General features: G+C 34.9%; 2 protein-coding genes across 2 annotated transcripts; both read right to left on the reverse strand.

Moving 5' to 3' along the window:
• Positions 1 to 188: 188 nt before the first annotated feature.
• LOC103836567 lies at positions 189 to 10901 on the reverse strand. Its single transcript, XM_009112852.3, has 12 exons — positions 8664 to 10901; positions 8249 to 8516; positions 8007 to 8121; positions 7810 to 7934; positions 7591 to 7672; positions 7382 to 7493; positions 7138 to 7301; positions 6951 to 7071; positions 1065 to 6837; positions 851 to 996; positions 508 to 759; positions 189 to 409 (listed from the first exon to the last, which is right to left on the reverse strand). The coding sequence occupies exons 1-9, from the start codon at positions 9060 to 9062 to the stop codon at positions 6550 to 6552; spliced, it is 1674 nt and encodes a 557-aa protein (XP_009111100.1). The 5' UTR covers positions 9063 to 10901; the 3' UTR covers positions 189 to 409; positions 508 to 759; positions 851 to 996; positions 1065 to 6549.
• Positions 10902 to 11137: 236 nt separating this feature from the next.
• On the reverse strand, positions 11138 to 12704 carry LOC103835696 (DNA damage-repair/toleration protein DRT100). The gene is made up of 2 exons (XM_033275857.1): positions 11923 to 12704; positions 11138 to 11696 (listed from the first exon to the last, which is right to left on the reverse strand). Exons 1-2 carry the CDS (start codon positions 12657 to 12659, stop codon positions 11336 to 11338), a joined length of 1098 nt encoding a protein of 365 aa, XP_033131748.1. The 5' UTR covers positions 12660 to 12704; the 3' UTR covers positions 11138 to 11335.
• Between the last annotated feature and the right edge of the window lie 2603 nt (positions 12705 to 15307).

Below are 15307 nucleotides of genomic sequence, written 5' to 3' on the forward strand. Positions count from 1 at the left end.
GATCATTTGATGTTAGATATGTTCAGGTGATACAATACTATGATTTTATTATTAAAAGTCAATTTACTTTGTGATTAAATATTTTATATTCGTATAAAATAATATATCTCAATTTTAAAATAAATTATATGATATTCTTTATCAACTAATATATTACAGTATATGATATAATTTTGGATCAAGTCATATTTTTCACCAAATTTTTTTAAATATAATCACTGAAAATTCAACGTTCAGAACAAAAAATATTTACAAACTACAAAGTCCGAGAGTAATTCTATGGTACCTACATAATGAATTAACAAAAGAAATTAACTTTGTAAATGAGAAAGAGAAAGGGAAATTAAAAGTGATAGCATACAACCTTTGTTGTAGGTGTTCTTGATGCCACAAACAACACGAACAATGTCTGCAGAAAAATTTGGTAAGAAAGGTTGAATACAGATGGACAAATATTAAACCAATAAAATGTTAGCTAATTGAAAAACCAAGATTAGAAACAAATACCCGGCAAATCCACGTTTGTATTAACTAAAGGCATGAGCTGCTCATATTTCTGAAACTTGAACTGTTCTGTAGAATAAAGACGTCTACATAAGCTCCACAAAGTTGGTCAGGTCGTTGAAGCGAATGGAAACTGGTGAGTCAGTGAGTTGAAGTGGATGTTAATTCTTGTGACATTGAATACACTTAGCACATAGATGGCATCTTCCTTCAACAGGTGCTTCAAAGTATTGAGTCTATGAGCCCCGGTAGAACCTTGAACCAAGGTGGACTGTAAAACTTAGGGATACTGGTGATCACTTTCAAAATTTCATAAAGGTGCCAAAAAAATATTGTGATTTGTTACCCTTCTGAAGATTGGAAAATTCTTTGAAGAACTTACTTTAGTGCTCTCGCAGCTGTGGCTGCAACACATAATGATCCAACTCTAATATGTTCAAATCCTCTGTCTCTAATCCACCTATTTATGCCAAATACGAATTCCTGTAACTCCTCAGAAACATAGTAGAAATCAGTATTAGAAAACAATATTCTCTTTAGGTGTGATTGGATGGTCATACCAAGGATTTTAAAGGCAATCAACGATCTGGGTTTTTCCACCGTAGGCGGAAGAAGACGACGCTGGTGATGCTCGTCGACTCCTCTGACTCTGATCCCCTTGAGACGACTTTCTTCGTTGGAAGAAGCTTTGTGATTTCTCTTGGGCACCTTGCGCCACATATATATATATAGCTTCGGTGATGGGGGAGGTGAAAAATCTTGATCGATGAGGAAAAAGTGGATGAATTGATTGCATACTATAATTACTGTTAATAACTCTGTCAATTGAATTGAGGGAGAGATGAACCGACGTGGTTACGTTTCATACCCCAGCGAGAAAAAACCTGTATCAACGTGGATTAGGGTTAGTCTTCTTCTCAGGTTAAAACATGATTTCATCTTGTCTTATATTAAACCAAATCTCTTATCGTCTGTCTTCTTCTCTCTACAGAAGAATTTTTCTTCTTTTTCTTTGAGAATTTTGTCATAGTCTCGTTTCAACCGAAGCTTGGATCATCACACCGAGGTCCGTATCAAAAGAATCATTAAAGGCCAAGAAGAAACGTAAAGATGAAATAATTTGGGGATGACACGTGTCGATACCATGGAGCTCGAATTTATGAGCTGGCAGCTGAGGTGGACACCCTGGGAGAGAAGCAAAGCCTATTTTATATATAAAGATATCCAAAATAATCAAAGCGAAACGAACAGAGAATCGAATGAATATCCAAATACATAAAAAATTTATGTTAATTTCATATACACAATCTAAATATATCTATGCACTTCAAAAGTATATTAAAAGTATCAAAAAGTTTTTGATTTTTTTTATTAAAAAGCATTTAAACCACCCAAAATTTTCTGAGGATGAGAACTTCATCAAAAAGTAGCACACCAGTCCGGGTATCATCTCCATGAACAACCGTGGTCCTGACACCAACGAATCTCAGTTTATAATCTGTTTGACGGAGAACCGGGAACTTGACGATGTACACGTCGTGTTTGGCCAAGTTGTTGAAGGATTGGATGTGGTCAGGATCATTTCAAAGGAACATGTTAGGGACAAGCTTTCCAGGCCCGTGGTGATCGCTGACTGCGGTCTGATTTCATAGGTCTGAGATATTTTCAAGTACAATGGTTGTTTGTGTTGTTTTGATGTTTGGTCGGGTGTTTTTTTCTTTTTGTTCCTCTGTTTTTTTTCTTTTCTTGAATTTAGATTGGCTAACATTGCAAAATTGATAGCCATTATTACTACTTTAGAAACAAATAAAAAAACCTGTTTAATCTTAATTATCAAGTGTTTTTTTGGTCAACATGACACTAAGTATTCAGTATTATCAATTGTTTTCTAAACGATACTTATTAGACTTTGTTGTTAGTGACTGATTTACAGTTTAAGTTTAGGCCGAAATGATAACTAGGCGTGTTTAGCCATGGTTTAAGTTGGTAGTTGACACTAGTCTAGGGTGTGTTGTTTGTCTAAAATAAAGTATTGGCTATGACCAAAGCCACTAACAAAGCTAAAAGCAGGAAAAAAAATCTCTTGGTGTATTTGGAGTGGAAATACTCATCAGTTAACTATGTAATAATTAGCTAAGTTGATGTGATAATTTGTCACAAATACAGACGTTCTTCTCTCTACAAACTCATGCATCCAAGTAATCCAACCTGCTCAATCTATACAGTAACAATATCAATCAGTTATAAATAGAAAGAAATAATATAGTATACACTATGCTTTGCAAATCAGAACTAAGAAAAAATAAGAAGAACCAAACAACAATGATAGATATGATGAATTTGATGGAAATAAAGTGTGATTTTCTTAATTTGGTATTTACATTCACAAGACTTGATCTTTACTTTTATTTCCTTTAAAGTCAAACGGAAGATCTTTGCATTCACTTACTATGTATATGTTTTCAGGAAGCATTATATATAATACTCGATAACTGGTTAAATATTGGAAGAATATATGTTTTGAATTATTGGTTAATGTTTATACTTGAATGTAATAGAGTCGTGAGGTTTTGAATTCATAATTAAATTTTAGATCAGTAAAAATGTACTATATATTCACTATTGCATTCTTTTTTTTTTTGCATTATGAGAAAGTCAATGAATTTGTTTTCTTCTCTACCATCATGTTGAGTTCTTTGTAATGTTTCTGTAAATTATATTAATGGAATATATATGTGAATGTGTTTATTATTGGGATATAATAGAACAATGAAGTTCTAAATTTATAATCAAATTCAAAGATATCAATCAAACCGTACTATTTAGTCTGAGATAAACAATATCTGTTTTTGTTGACCATTCTAGTATGTGGCTGCATCTGCAATAGGTACCAAAATTCTTACAAACGAAAATTGTGTTTCATCAAAAATCTGTAAATTAAACTGATGTTTCATCAAAACTTGCTACTTGTTTTAGATTCAAATGTGTGCTCATGTTCATCGGCTTTGTACTTCTAAATAAAGTAAAAAAAAAAACAATTTGTAATTTAGAAGCTAACTCTCAAAACATATTATAAAGGTAAGCAAAGAACAATTTTATGACTATGTATTTTTAAGGTTAAGGTTTAAAGGCTTCTACACTCAGGTGGAAGCACCGTAGCCTATTGGTTAAGGTTTAAAGGCTTCTACACCCAGGTCTGGGCTTCAAATCCCAGACTATGCAAATTTATTGCAGATTACAGGAAATCCAGGTTTCAAGTCTCGGAGAGAGCGGTTTATTAAACAATTATGCAGACTACAGAGGAAAAGCTTGCAAGGGATCTTCAACATGGTGCAAGTACATCTGGTCAGGCGTGGATCTTCATAGGACGGCTCAGGTGATGCAGTTAGGCGTAGGTCTTCATAAGGCAGGTAGTATTGTCGGTTGTCGAATCGTCTATGTAATATTTCCTATATCATAATTGTAAGATCATAATAAATCAGCGTTAAAAAAAAGACTATGTATTTTTACTAGCTGATAGAGTATCATTGATTGTAGCAAGGCATAGCTCAAATCTGGATCATCCACAGGCCCAACTATTTTAGGCTCATAAGATCTCGATACATATTATAATTTCTACAAAAATACATAAAATATTAAATTAATTTAGAGACAATAAGAGATGAATGCAAGTGACATAATAGACCCATAGTGAAGCAGCGACAGGTCCAGAGGTCACACTCACCGCAAAATGCTTACAGAGTTTCACGTGCAATGCTTCTGCCCATTTACTACCTTCATTATTTATTATCCCACGCCACTTTCTATTAATGTTTTTATCTTTACTAGATCGATTGTCCGCGCTACGCGCAGATTATGTCTTTTTAATTTATTCTCTATATATTTAAATTGTTTAGCAAAGTTTGAAAGACAGAAATTGAGTTTTAGAGAAGTAGAGATTTAAAAAAATACAATGATAAATTTGCTTAAAATGTAATTAAATCTATAATATTAATAAATTGAACTAAACTTGTGTATCTTAAATTTGAGATAGTAGATTCTGGTGAAATTGTATTGTAACTCTTTTATTATGTAAAGAAAAATAACTAATAAAAATGGTTGGGTGAGCTTATACATAAATTAAAAATAATATATAATTTGGTGGGACATGAATATATTTAGAATTTAAAGTTACGTCTGTTTGAGCTATGAAGCTCCTACTTTAAAGTTTGATTGTTTTTAATAGGACTAAGTTTACCTTTTATTTTTCAGTACCGTATACTCCATCCGTTCCTAAAAAATGTATGTTCTGGAAAAAAAATGTGTTTTAAAAAGATATATTTTTTACTTTTTCAATGTATGATTTTATGAAAAATTGTAAGTTTCAAAAAAATTAATGGTGTTTATTGAAATTCTATTGGCTTAAAGTTATGGAAAATTGTTATTCACAAAAAACATTGCATATTTAATGAGTTTTCTTAATATATGTGAAAAATCTAGAATATGCATTTTTTAAAAACAGAGGGAGTAGTTTATAAAAATAAAACCATTCAAAATAATTTGCTTTTAACATATATTACATTTTTTTAAACGAACAGGATATTTTAAATAATTTTGCTTTCATGAAAATGGTGTTTATGCTGAGGCGTGTCCATTTAAACAAATGGCCTCTTACTAACGGTGCTAATAAAACTGGTTAACAATGGTTTTAAAATGATTACACAAACCTTATAAGTATTGTTAAGTGGATTATTTGAAAATATTATTTCCTCATGCATATTATATTTATGACAAAATATTGATTCTTTTGACTGATATCAAATATAAAAACGCAGTAAAAACAACGCATTGATAAAGCGATTATCATATTATTAAGTGCAGATACTAAAGATTTAAACAAAAAAAAGAACTGAAATCATAGATAAGATGGTGAACTTATCGGGGAAGAGAGACATAGTACTTTTTCGAGATAGAGAGCCTGAAATTATTTTAAAATAGTATCTTAGAGTTACACAATATATAACACTAAAATATAAATTATACATTTAAAACATTAGGTTTGCAGTCTTTTTTTTTTTTGAACTTAGGTTTGCAGTCTTTCTCAGTATTTTTTTTATATTTAGTCTATAATTCTTCTTTATGTAATTGTCCAGCCAATATTAATAAATAAAGGGTTTGTTTAACGTTTTGCAACCATGATAATAACACCACAAAATGATTCAAACAATTATAAAAACTTAGGAGTAGAGGCTAGCTTAAAAGTAACGAATAATAAAGTTACTTTGATGTTTACAATTTACAGTTTTCAAGAGCGACATAGCATATTCAATACTCATTCTTAGTATTATTCACATATATTTTTTTTTTAGATTTAACTATTCATATACTCTCTCTCTGTTTTGTATTATACGTAATCTAACCATGGTTTCATTTTGATTGGACTTTTCAGAGAAAGAAGAGTAGATGAATTGTTTACCTTCAAGTGCTATGGGTTCATCGGAGGGTGTGTTATACATTCCTGACTTGTGCAGCGATTCTATAACCAACTCACTATAGATTAGGTATATCAGTATACGTATACGGAGTCTCTGGAGGATGGTCGTGAGAAGATGGTAGAGAGCGTCTGTTGGATTCGGCAAGAAGCTAGGTTTTTGGGACATTACTTATTTTAAAAGAAACATTTGTGAAGAATATTAACTTTCCTTTTCACACTAAGATTGATGTAAATTCGGGATTGTGTAATAATTTCATATAAATTTAAATTTAATGCTCCCGGACCAAAGTTCACAAATTAAATGACCAGAGCGATTTCTTTCAGATCATTACTATATTCAAACCAAAGCGATTTCTTTCGAAAGATTATAACGCTACCTATGGAAAGATCATAATGCAATAAGTAAAATGCTCATAAGGATAAGATAAAACCATATAATGGAAATTGTATTAAAAAAACTTAAACAGAAAATGTCAAAAGCCTGAAGTTTGTAATGAAAAGAACACAAAGGCATTAGGGAAACTTAAAAAAACACGACCTGAACTGCAGCAAGAAAATAAGCTGAAACCATATTAGCCACTCTTTGAACGCTTTGCTGCATCTGACTCAAGGGTCTCAGCGGCTTTCCTAGCCCTATCACCTGCAGTATCTCCTAAGCCTCCGGAAGAACCAGATTCCTCACCTACAACTGATGGAAGTGGAGCTTCTAGTGGGAGAATCTTGGTGACAGTTATGGACTGAATCTTGCCTTTCAGATTATGATCCGAAACTTTAACAATAAACTTGCGCGTCTGCCCTATTGTATCAAGCAAAGCCTGTGGAACCGGGACGCAGTGTTCAGCTCCTACTCCATCGTTAGCCTAACATCCAACCAAAATGTACGTGAGTTGAATTAATACATGATTCGGTGATGTTCTAACTACTTTCCCGTAACACAAATTTATTTCATATGTATAGACAGGTCTGAAATTACCTCAAAGTACTTAGCAACTAATTCCGCTGCATGTTTCCCAGTTAACTCCTTGCCAGCATCACCAAGAATGACAAACACTGCTTGCTCTTTCTTATCATACACAGAAAGCCTCGTGAGGTACCTACAACAAAAAAGATTAGATATCAACGCTGAAAAAACATAGATGAAACAAAGACTCAGCACTTACTGTGGCACTCCTGTGACTTCTCTCTTCCCACACTTCTTATTGTTGCAAATCATAGAAGTAGGCCCTTTGACAGCCTTGCTATTACATCCATCGCAGGAAATGTAATACCAAGCAGAACCCTGGACAACATCATCTATAGTTGCTATGCACTCAAACCAAGCAACCTTCATTGTAGAAAATTAAATAAACTTAATAAGTACCCAAGCATATGGAAACGAATATAAAAACAGAACAACTCTAGTACCTTAGAAGCTTCCTGCTTGATGTAAGTGAATAGCTCTTCAAGAGTCACTGTCTCAGGCTTAGTAACAACCTCAGCAGAAATCCTATTAGCAATATCAAAGTTGGAACTCAACCTGAAAAAAGAGAGGAGTCCAAAATATGTTAGAATGACGTACGAAATGTAAAAAAACAACATTCACATGACAAATAACTGAATACAGAGGTGCATACCATTCAAGATAATCCTTGGTAGGCTGAACATCGGAATCCATAAACACACGTGATGATGGCATAGAAGTGATAGCAAGGGTTCCTGCTAATAGCAAATGAACCGATGTGATTATCCATAACATACATTGCCACTGCCTCATCTAACAATAAAAGAATAACCTAATACAGTTCCAAATAAGCTATCTATATGAGTATGAAGTCTAGTAGAGAAATGCTAACCTCCAAGATGTTTAGGGTTCACAGTGGTGACCAAAAGAACGCTTGGGATGCTTCCATACGACTTGAATTTCTGGCAGAAGTCGGCTGCAACCTTGTCCCACAGATAAAGCTTCATCACCGGTTCACTTCATAAAAAAAAAATTGTGTTAAAATTAACAGACAAAACAATGAAAACGATTAGCAGAAGACAAACTTACTCATGTGTCTGAACATGAACACATAGATGCCGCTTCTCTGCTATGGCATCTTCGTCAAGCACCATATGGTCCGTGATAGTCTGTCCATTCACCAGCTTCATGTGACCAAGGTAATCTGAGATATAAAAATTTAAACTCGCAGACATCAACCATCAACTATAAAAATATACCAAACGTGTATATAAGAGGTTCATCTATTGTTCAAATAGAACATTTACTCTAAATAGGTAGACATATCTTACCATAAAGATCACCCTTGGAGTCACAGTTGGCCTTAAACTCCTCGTAGCTGTGGAACCTGAACCTATCTTCTGGAATTAGAACCGGAGGGTTCTCAAGCACGGACAAAGAAGAATTCCAAGTGAATGAGACGGTGGCGACATGATCAGCAACCCGATACTGATCTTTGCTTCTGGATCCGAAGAAGTTGATCAGTTTAAACACAGAACCAGCTATCAAATCAAATGTTCCGACACGGCTGGCTGGAACAAAACCTTGAATAACAGTACCCTGAGAATAAAATTAAATCATTGATTAATATAAGACTATCTCAATCAAGAAATTCGAAAGCAAGAGGAAAAATCTAAAATTCCATACTCTCACAACCGAGCAATATTAAAGCAAGAGGAAGAAATTAAAAAAATAAAATAGACAAACCTCTTCGTCGATAAGGAGCATCTCTTGTCCAATTAAGGCTTTTGTATTTGGATTGCGAGCCTCCCAGAAGTGAATCAAACGAAACATCAACTCGGCTTCGCGCGGGCCGTGAGAAATATCTCTGAACAACATCACTTGGTCGCCATGCGCGGAGGAGAGAGCGGTAACAGCGGTTGGGTACATCGGATTGGCAGATGAAATGGCAGCCTTCTTGTTAAGTTTCTTCGCAATCGCGGAAGAAGCGGTGGACTTCTCGTTTGGCTTCACAGACGCAGAAGAGTCGATGGTCACAGAGGAAGCAATGGACTTCCCGTTTGGTTTTGCAGACGGAGAGGAGTCGACGTTCTTCTCGTTGGTCTTACGGTCAGTGGAGATCGGAGATTTGCCAGTGTTTTCCATCGCGATGACTGTCTGAGAGAATCTTATGAACTTTGATAGAGTAATAAGCCAAGAAATCAGATCTATAAATAGGAAAATAAAGAGGAAGGTGAAGAGAATCCATTGAATGTGTTAAACCAAGGTTTGATTACAGGATTTAGTGGTGAAGTTACTCAAGAAAACGGATTTAGAGAAGAGAGAGATGGAAGATCAGGAAGACGAAAGGAGGGTGAAGAACAAAATTAGGGTTACGACAAAGACAAAAAGAACATGTTGCGTAATACGTTGGTCTTTCATCTCCAGAACGTGGGCTCAAAAACATTCATACCATACAGGCCAGAAACATCGAAGCCCAAACCAAAAGTCAAAACAAAGTTAACTCGACGGTGACGTGGCTGTTTGCTGCATTACTATTGGTCGTTTATTCTATCCGACGTGGAGGGCTTCATAGGGCTTTATATTGTGCTTTTAGTATAGTTTTGATTTTTCCTTCTTCTTCTTCATGTAGTTAGTACTTTTCTCGCATTAAATATCTCTAGGTCTAGAGTAAATGTTCAAAAACTAACTTGATTTTTTTTTTTTAAACACCCTAGTGAATTCATTCATTGTTATGTGTACTTATAGTATATAATATGTATGAAAATACATTTGCCATGACTCTAAAAGGTATGGAGCCATGTTCAAAAAAACACAAAAAAGTTTCTCTCTCTTCTTCGTTCTTTTTCAAAAATATTTCACGAAGAAGATGAAGAGATGAAGTTTGTTCCCGTCGCCGATTTCTTTCGGTGACTTTTGTCTCTGGTATACCGTGGTCTTCTCGACGGGTATAGTTGGCTTCTGACTCCGACGGCTCGCGATCTCCTTGACGGGGCTGTTCGGCTTTTGCCTCCACGTCGTGCTCCATGGTGACTGCGGCTTTCCCCGAGATTTTTTCTCGGTTTGTCGATCAATGCTTCCTGCTGTTTCACCGTTCAATCCTCTCTCCTTCCTCACCTCCGACGCCTTCTTCTTCCTTTCTCTTAAAGGTTTTTTCATCTTCGGGCTATTTCTCATCTATAAAGATGACTGATTTCCATGCAAGAAGATCGGAAGTTGTAGGATGGATCGATGAAGATTGTTTTCAGAAGCTTAGATCCGGTGAGCGACTTGTTCGATTTGAAGATTGCTTGGTTTGTCCGGGTTTCTTCTTCGGCTTGTCTTCGCTGATGGCGGAATTCCGTCGCATCTCCAGTTTGGCACCGGTGGAAGTTAGTCATCTCTTGTCTTGACGCGTGGACTCAGATTGCAGGGCAACCGACCACGTGGTGGACAGAGACGCCTTACTTCCTCGACGGTTTTTCTCTTTTTTGGGCTGAGGGTCCAAAATCGTTTCTGTAAAGTTTGGCCCGTTGTTTAGGTCTTCTGTCTTTTCTGTTGTTGGGCTTTAGCCCGTTTTGGGCTTCTGTCTCTTAATAAAACTCAGAGAAAGAAAAAAAAAAGGGTATGGAGCTGTATCCGTGTGGTATGTCGGTAACTCGATATAGATACCATATTCTGGATATTCCCAGTTTTGACTCTTGTCACCTCTGGTAAAATGCTACTCCCTCTGTTTTTTAAAGATGGATGTTCTAGAAAAATATTTTGTTTCCAAAAGATGTATTTTTCATGTTTTCAAAGCATATTTTGTCAATTAATAATGAAAAATTGTGTGTTTCAAAAATATTAGTTACATTTCTTTTAATCCTATTGGTTTAAAAATATAAAAAATATAAAGTTACAAAAAACTATGCATTAATAACTAAGTTTTAATATGGTTTCTTAATAAGTGTGAAAATCCTAGAACATTCATCTTAAAAAAACAGAGGGAGTATTTATTTATAACTGGTCTTTCTTTTTGTTCTTTGGACGCCATTTTTAAGTGGTCTTTCAAAAAGAAAGAAAATTTCATCCAAGCAAATGATAAAAATGGAAAAGAAAATAAGAATCGTTTTCACTTTTTTCCAAAGAATCGTTTTAGTTTACTTGTTTTAATAAATAATGATCTTACCTGCCTGATGATATCTATTTGTATTTTGTAATGATTTAATTATAAAAGTTTAACGTTCGTACATTAGATATGATGTCTAAATTATATTTTTTGTATGTTACGGATATAACTTACAAAAGTTTTAAGTAGAGCCGGTCGTGATAATAATTCATCATACACCACATAACGCAGCAGCACACTCAGAGCTGAGCACACTAATACGTTTTCTAAAACGCATAATCATAGAAATATAGTAAGCAACCTCAAAAAACAAAGAAAATTTACATAGTCAGTGTTTTAAACAAGCCCTCAAGGGTTTGCCGCAAAGACAGTCGTTAAACATAAACGACGCCGCTTCAAGGTGGTCAAACGGCGACCCCACCGGGATCTTCCCACAGAGATGGTTATGGCTAATATCCAAATGACCAATAAACGACGCACCAGATATCGAGCTCGGGATTGGTCCCTTGAGATTGTTATAAGACAAATCAAGAACAGTGAAGTAAGACCTTGGTCCGAACCCTTCCGGTATCTTCCCTTGCAACAAGTTCCTGCTCAAATTCAAGTTCATCACCGATGACGTCATCAGCGTTTGAGGTATCTCGCCGGAGATTTTGTTCCCGTCGAGGTTAAGCGTCGCGAGAACCGACCAGGGGCGAATGTAGAAAGTTTTTTTAGTGGGTGCATAATTAATGTAAAATGAAATATATGATATAGAAGATCGAACTTGAGTCATCAAGGGGGTGCACAAGAGGACATTAACCATCTTTTCTAGCTGAATTTTTGTGTTTTCACATACAAATTTTTTTATTGTCATAAAACTATGGGTGCACGTGCCCCCATTGTCATTGCCCTGGCTTCGCCACTGGAACCGACATACGGCCTAGAGACGGTGGGATTGTGCCGTATAATTGGTTACTGGAGAGATCAACGTCAGCTAACCGGTAAATCTTGGTTAAGGACTCGGGGATCCGACCGGTTATTCGGTTACCGCTTAGTAACGCGCGGCTAAGCATTGTTAACCGGCCGAAATCAGTTGGAATTAAACCGGTTATTAAGTTGTTACGGAGGTCCAAGTGCATTAAGCTGGAGAGGTTGGTTAGCGATTTCGGAATCGAACCGGATATCCGGTTATCCGCGACGTTTAAAACAGCTAACCGGTTTAATCTCCCGATGTCGTTCGGAATCTCGCCGGAGATTTGGTTTCCGATGAGGTCTATAGTACGGAGGAAAGAGAGGCGCGTGATGCATTTGGGGATGTCGCCGGAGATGCCTTTCCAGTCGGCGATTGTTAAGGCGGAGAGGCGAGCGAGGTCGCATATCGCCGGAGAGATGCGGCCGGTAATGTAACCGGTTCGGTGAGCTCGCTCGAAGATAGGGTCTTCTGACTCGCCGCGGAGGTTGATGTCGGCGACTCGGTGAGTGACCGCGTCGCAGCTAACGCCGTACCAGTTGTGGCAGCAGTCTTGGCCGGTCCATGAGTTGAAAATGCCGAGGTATGGCTCGTGGAGTGCTGAACGGAAAGCTAGGAGTGCACGGAGGTCTGACGGCGGACAACACGTGGCGGTTGAGATTAGAAGGAGAAGGAGTGATACGACGACATTGAGTTTCATCGTTTTGTGATGATGGTGAGTGTAGAAGATAAACGTCTTATGGCATATAAATAGCGAATAATAATAAAAAGGGATTTAAAAATAATATTGATAAACTGAGAAAAATGACAATGCATGGCTTTTTCTGTAGATGTCTTTTTCCGCACAAGTTATTCAAATAGTAATTCGATTTTGTGAATATGTGATTAGACATTTACAATGGTAGTGGTGTGTTCGTGTAATCTTCATTAATCATGAAAATTCTACACTAACAAAGTAGTCAACAACAAATACAAATGTCTAATTCATGGAATGAATACTACAAAACGATTTTAAAATTAAATAATATTTGATATTCTCTTTATTTCCAATTTTCATTACTGAAAGATAGTTTTTATATTTTCCCACATGCTAATAATATACTAAATTTAATTAATAAAAATAATAAATAATCTTTGGAAATATTTACTTTCCTAACTGGAAAGTGTATAACTTTTTAACATGTGGGTTTGTTTACTGAAACATGGGATTAAATGGTTTAAAACACTAGTTATACTTATAGCCCATGGGTTATAGCAATTATATGGACGCAAATATGTAGAAAACACACGCATACATGAATTACAATATGAAGCACTTTCATGAGATATTAATAGAAAAGCATGCAGACAAATTAAGAAAAGAGACAGAAACTGAAAGTGGGGGAGAGTTCCCATGCAAATAATTGAAGCTACGATTAGATTTTCCGATGCGACTTGCCGGTTCGGATAAGCTTCACCTACAAGACGCCACGTAGTGATATCCTTTGCATTTTAATCGTTTTATACGCTTGTCTTCGAGTCGCAAATAATTGTAGTCACGTTGACAATATTTGATATTGTGAATAAATGAATTATTGAGGTTTTGCCTTTGGCTAAGATTGGGATTACAAGATAGAAACGAATGGTCATGTATTACGATGGTGATTGGCAGTGCCGTGCCACAGTATGAAAAAAAGAAACTTTCGCTTATGGCAGCAAAATTTGAGGGATCATCTATTATTAATTTACTACGAGAGGCATAAAGTTATAAGAATTTAAACTACACGAGGAAAGCAGTATAATAGTTAGGATTTGAACAAGGGCTTATAAAAATATGGATTTCCCAAGGGCATCTCCAACTCCATTCTATTTTTTTCTCTAAAATAGAGTAAAAGTAAAAATAGAGTAATGATTGCTCCAACCCCACTCTAAATCTCACTTCATAATAGAGTTTACTCTATAAATAGAGTAATATATTTTTTGTTTGTTTATCACTCTATAATAGAATGAGAAATAGAGTAGGGTTGGAGCATTTTTACTCCATTTTTACTTTTACTCCATTTTGGAGGAAAAATGGAGTATTACATTGGAGATGCTCTTACATGTACACAATTATTAATTGCTAAAGAATAATTAGATGTTGGATTACAATTTTGAATGCATTTTTGAGATATTGGAAAACAAAGTTGATAAATTTTATCTTTGTTCGATTATGGCATAAAAATAAGTAGTTTAATCATCTTATCTTAAAAATTAGTTATAAATTTTAATAATAAATATTTGATTAATATTTTTAAGTATCTTGTTGTATAATTCATATTTTGTTTGTTAGTTTACCTTATTATAATTTCTTCTCTATCATAATGTATATTATTATTTTTGTTATAGAGATTTTTATGATTCGTTTCGGACAACCAAAAATGCTCGCACGGCTCTGGTGATTAGTTGCGGGTGTAGATGTTCTAGGCAGTCAAAATTTAATCTAAAGTCATATATGTTAACTAATCGAACTTTTTTAAAAAAAAAATCACAATAAAAAAATCTCTGCAAAATTAAAATATGGCTGTAGAAAACTTTATTTTGAAAACAAGAAAATAGTGCTTTAAAAAACTACAGTAAAATAATTTACATCAAATAAATCTACAGCTCAAATTCTACAGCAAAAAAATATAAAGCTACGGCTTATTCCAATCACTTCCACTATTACATAATTTACATTGTGACTAACGAATGGCTATGTATTACATAATCTACATTATTAGTCGCAAGTCAGTCCGCGTTTAATTCAGCACCGACGATTTTGTATTAAACGACGGGTGCATGAAACAAAATTACAACGAGACATCTTTTGTTCTTGGTATTCATAAATGATAAAATATGAGGTTATGTTTATCAAGGATTCTTAGAGTAAGGTTTTAATGTGATATAATAACCGTCTTTAACTTTAACTAAAAAAAAACTATAAACCGTTTCTTAAAACTTTTATTTAAGAGTCGGTTCTTAATTTTTCTTAGTTAAAAATTAAAAGATAGTTTTTATATTACGATAAGAACCCTACTATAAAAACCTCAAATAAACATGTCCTAAATCCTAACACATGTTATTAATTAGGAATATGTCAGAAAAAAGATTTAATACTCATGTTTGAATCCGGTGGTTGTTGCCAGATCACAAATATCTTTGACTATTTTTTTTTCTATTTTTAATCTAGAGATATTTGGACCGAGACCTAACCAAATACAATGCCTACTACTAATTCAGCTCTGAGTTTTCTAATAAAGCCTAAGACATGGCCCTATTTTTGTCTATCCAAACAAATAACAGCTTAGTGTTTGACAAGCCTCGCAACTAAGACCAACAAGTTCACAT

This window comes from Brassica rapa, chromosome A01 (genome assembly GCF_000309985.2).
Source record: "Brassica rapa cultivar Chiifu-401-42 chromosome A01, CAAS_Brap_v3.01, whole genome shotgun sequence".
Lineage (NCBI taxonomy): Eukaryota > Viridiplantae > Streptophyta > Magnoliopsida > Brassicales > Brassicaceae > Brassica > Brassica rapa.

Excerpts from the sequence above, each read along its gene's own strand:
- LOC103835696 (XM_033275857.1), bottom strand. The coding sequence starts at position 12,659 with ATGAAACTCAATGTCGTCGTATCACTCCTTCTCCTTCTAATCTCAACC. Across the intron at positions 11,697-11,922 it reads CCACCGTCTCTAGGCCGTAT|GTCGGTTCTCGCGACGCTTA; the intron begins GTCGGTTCCAGT and ends CATTCGCCCCTG.
- LOC103836567 (XM_009112852.3), bottom strand. The coding sequence starts at position 9,062 with ATGGAAAACACTGGCAAATCTCCGATCTCCACTGACCGTAAGACCAAC. Across the intron at positions 8,122-8,248 it reads CTCCAAGGGTGATCTTTATG|ATTACCTTGGTCACATGAAG; the intron begins GTAAGATATGTC and ends TTTATATCTCAG. Across the intron at positions 7,673-7,809 it reads GAACCCTAAACATCTTGGAG|GAACCCTTGCTATCACTTCT; the intron begins GTTAGCATTTCT and ends TGCTATTAGCAG.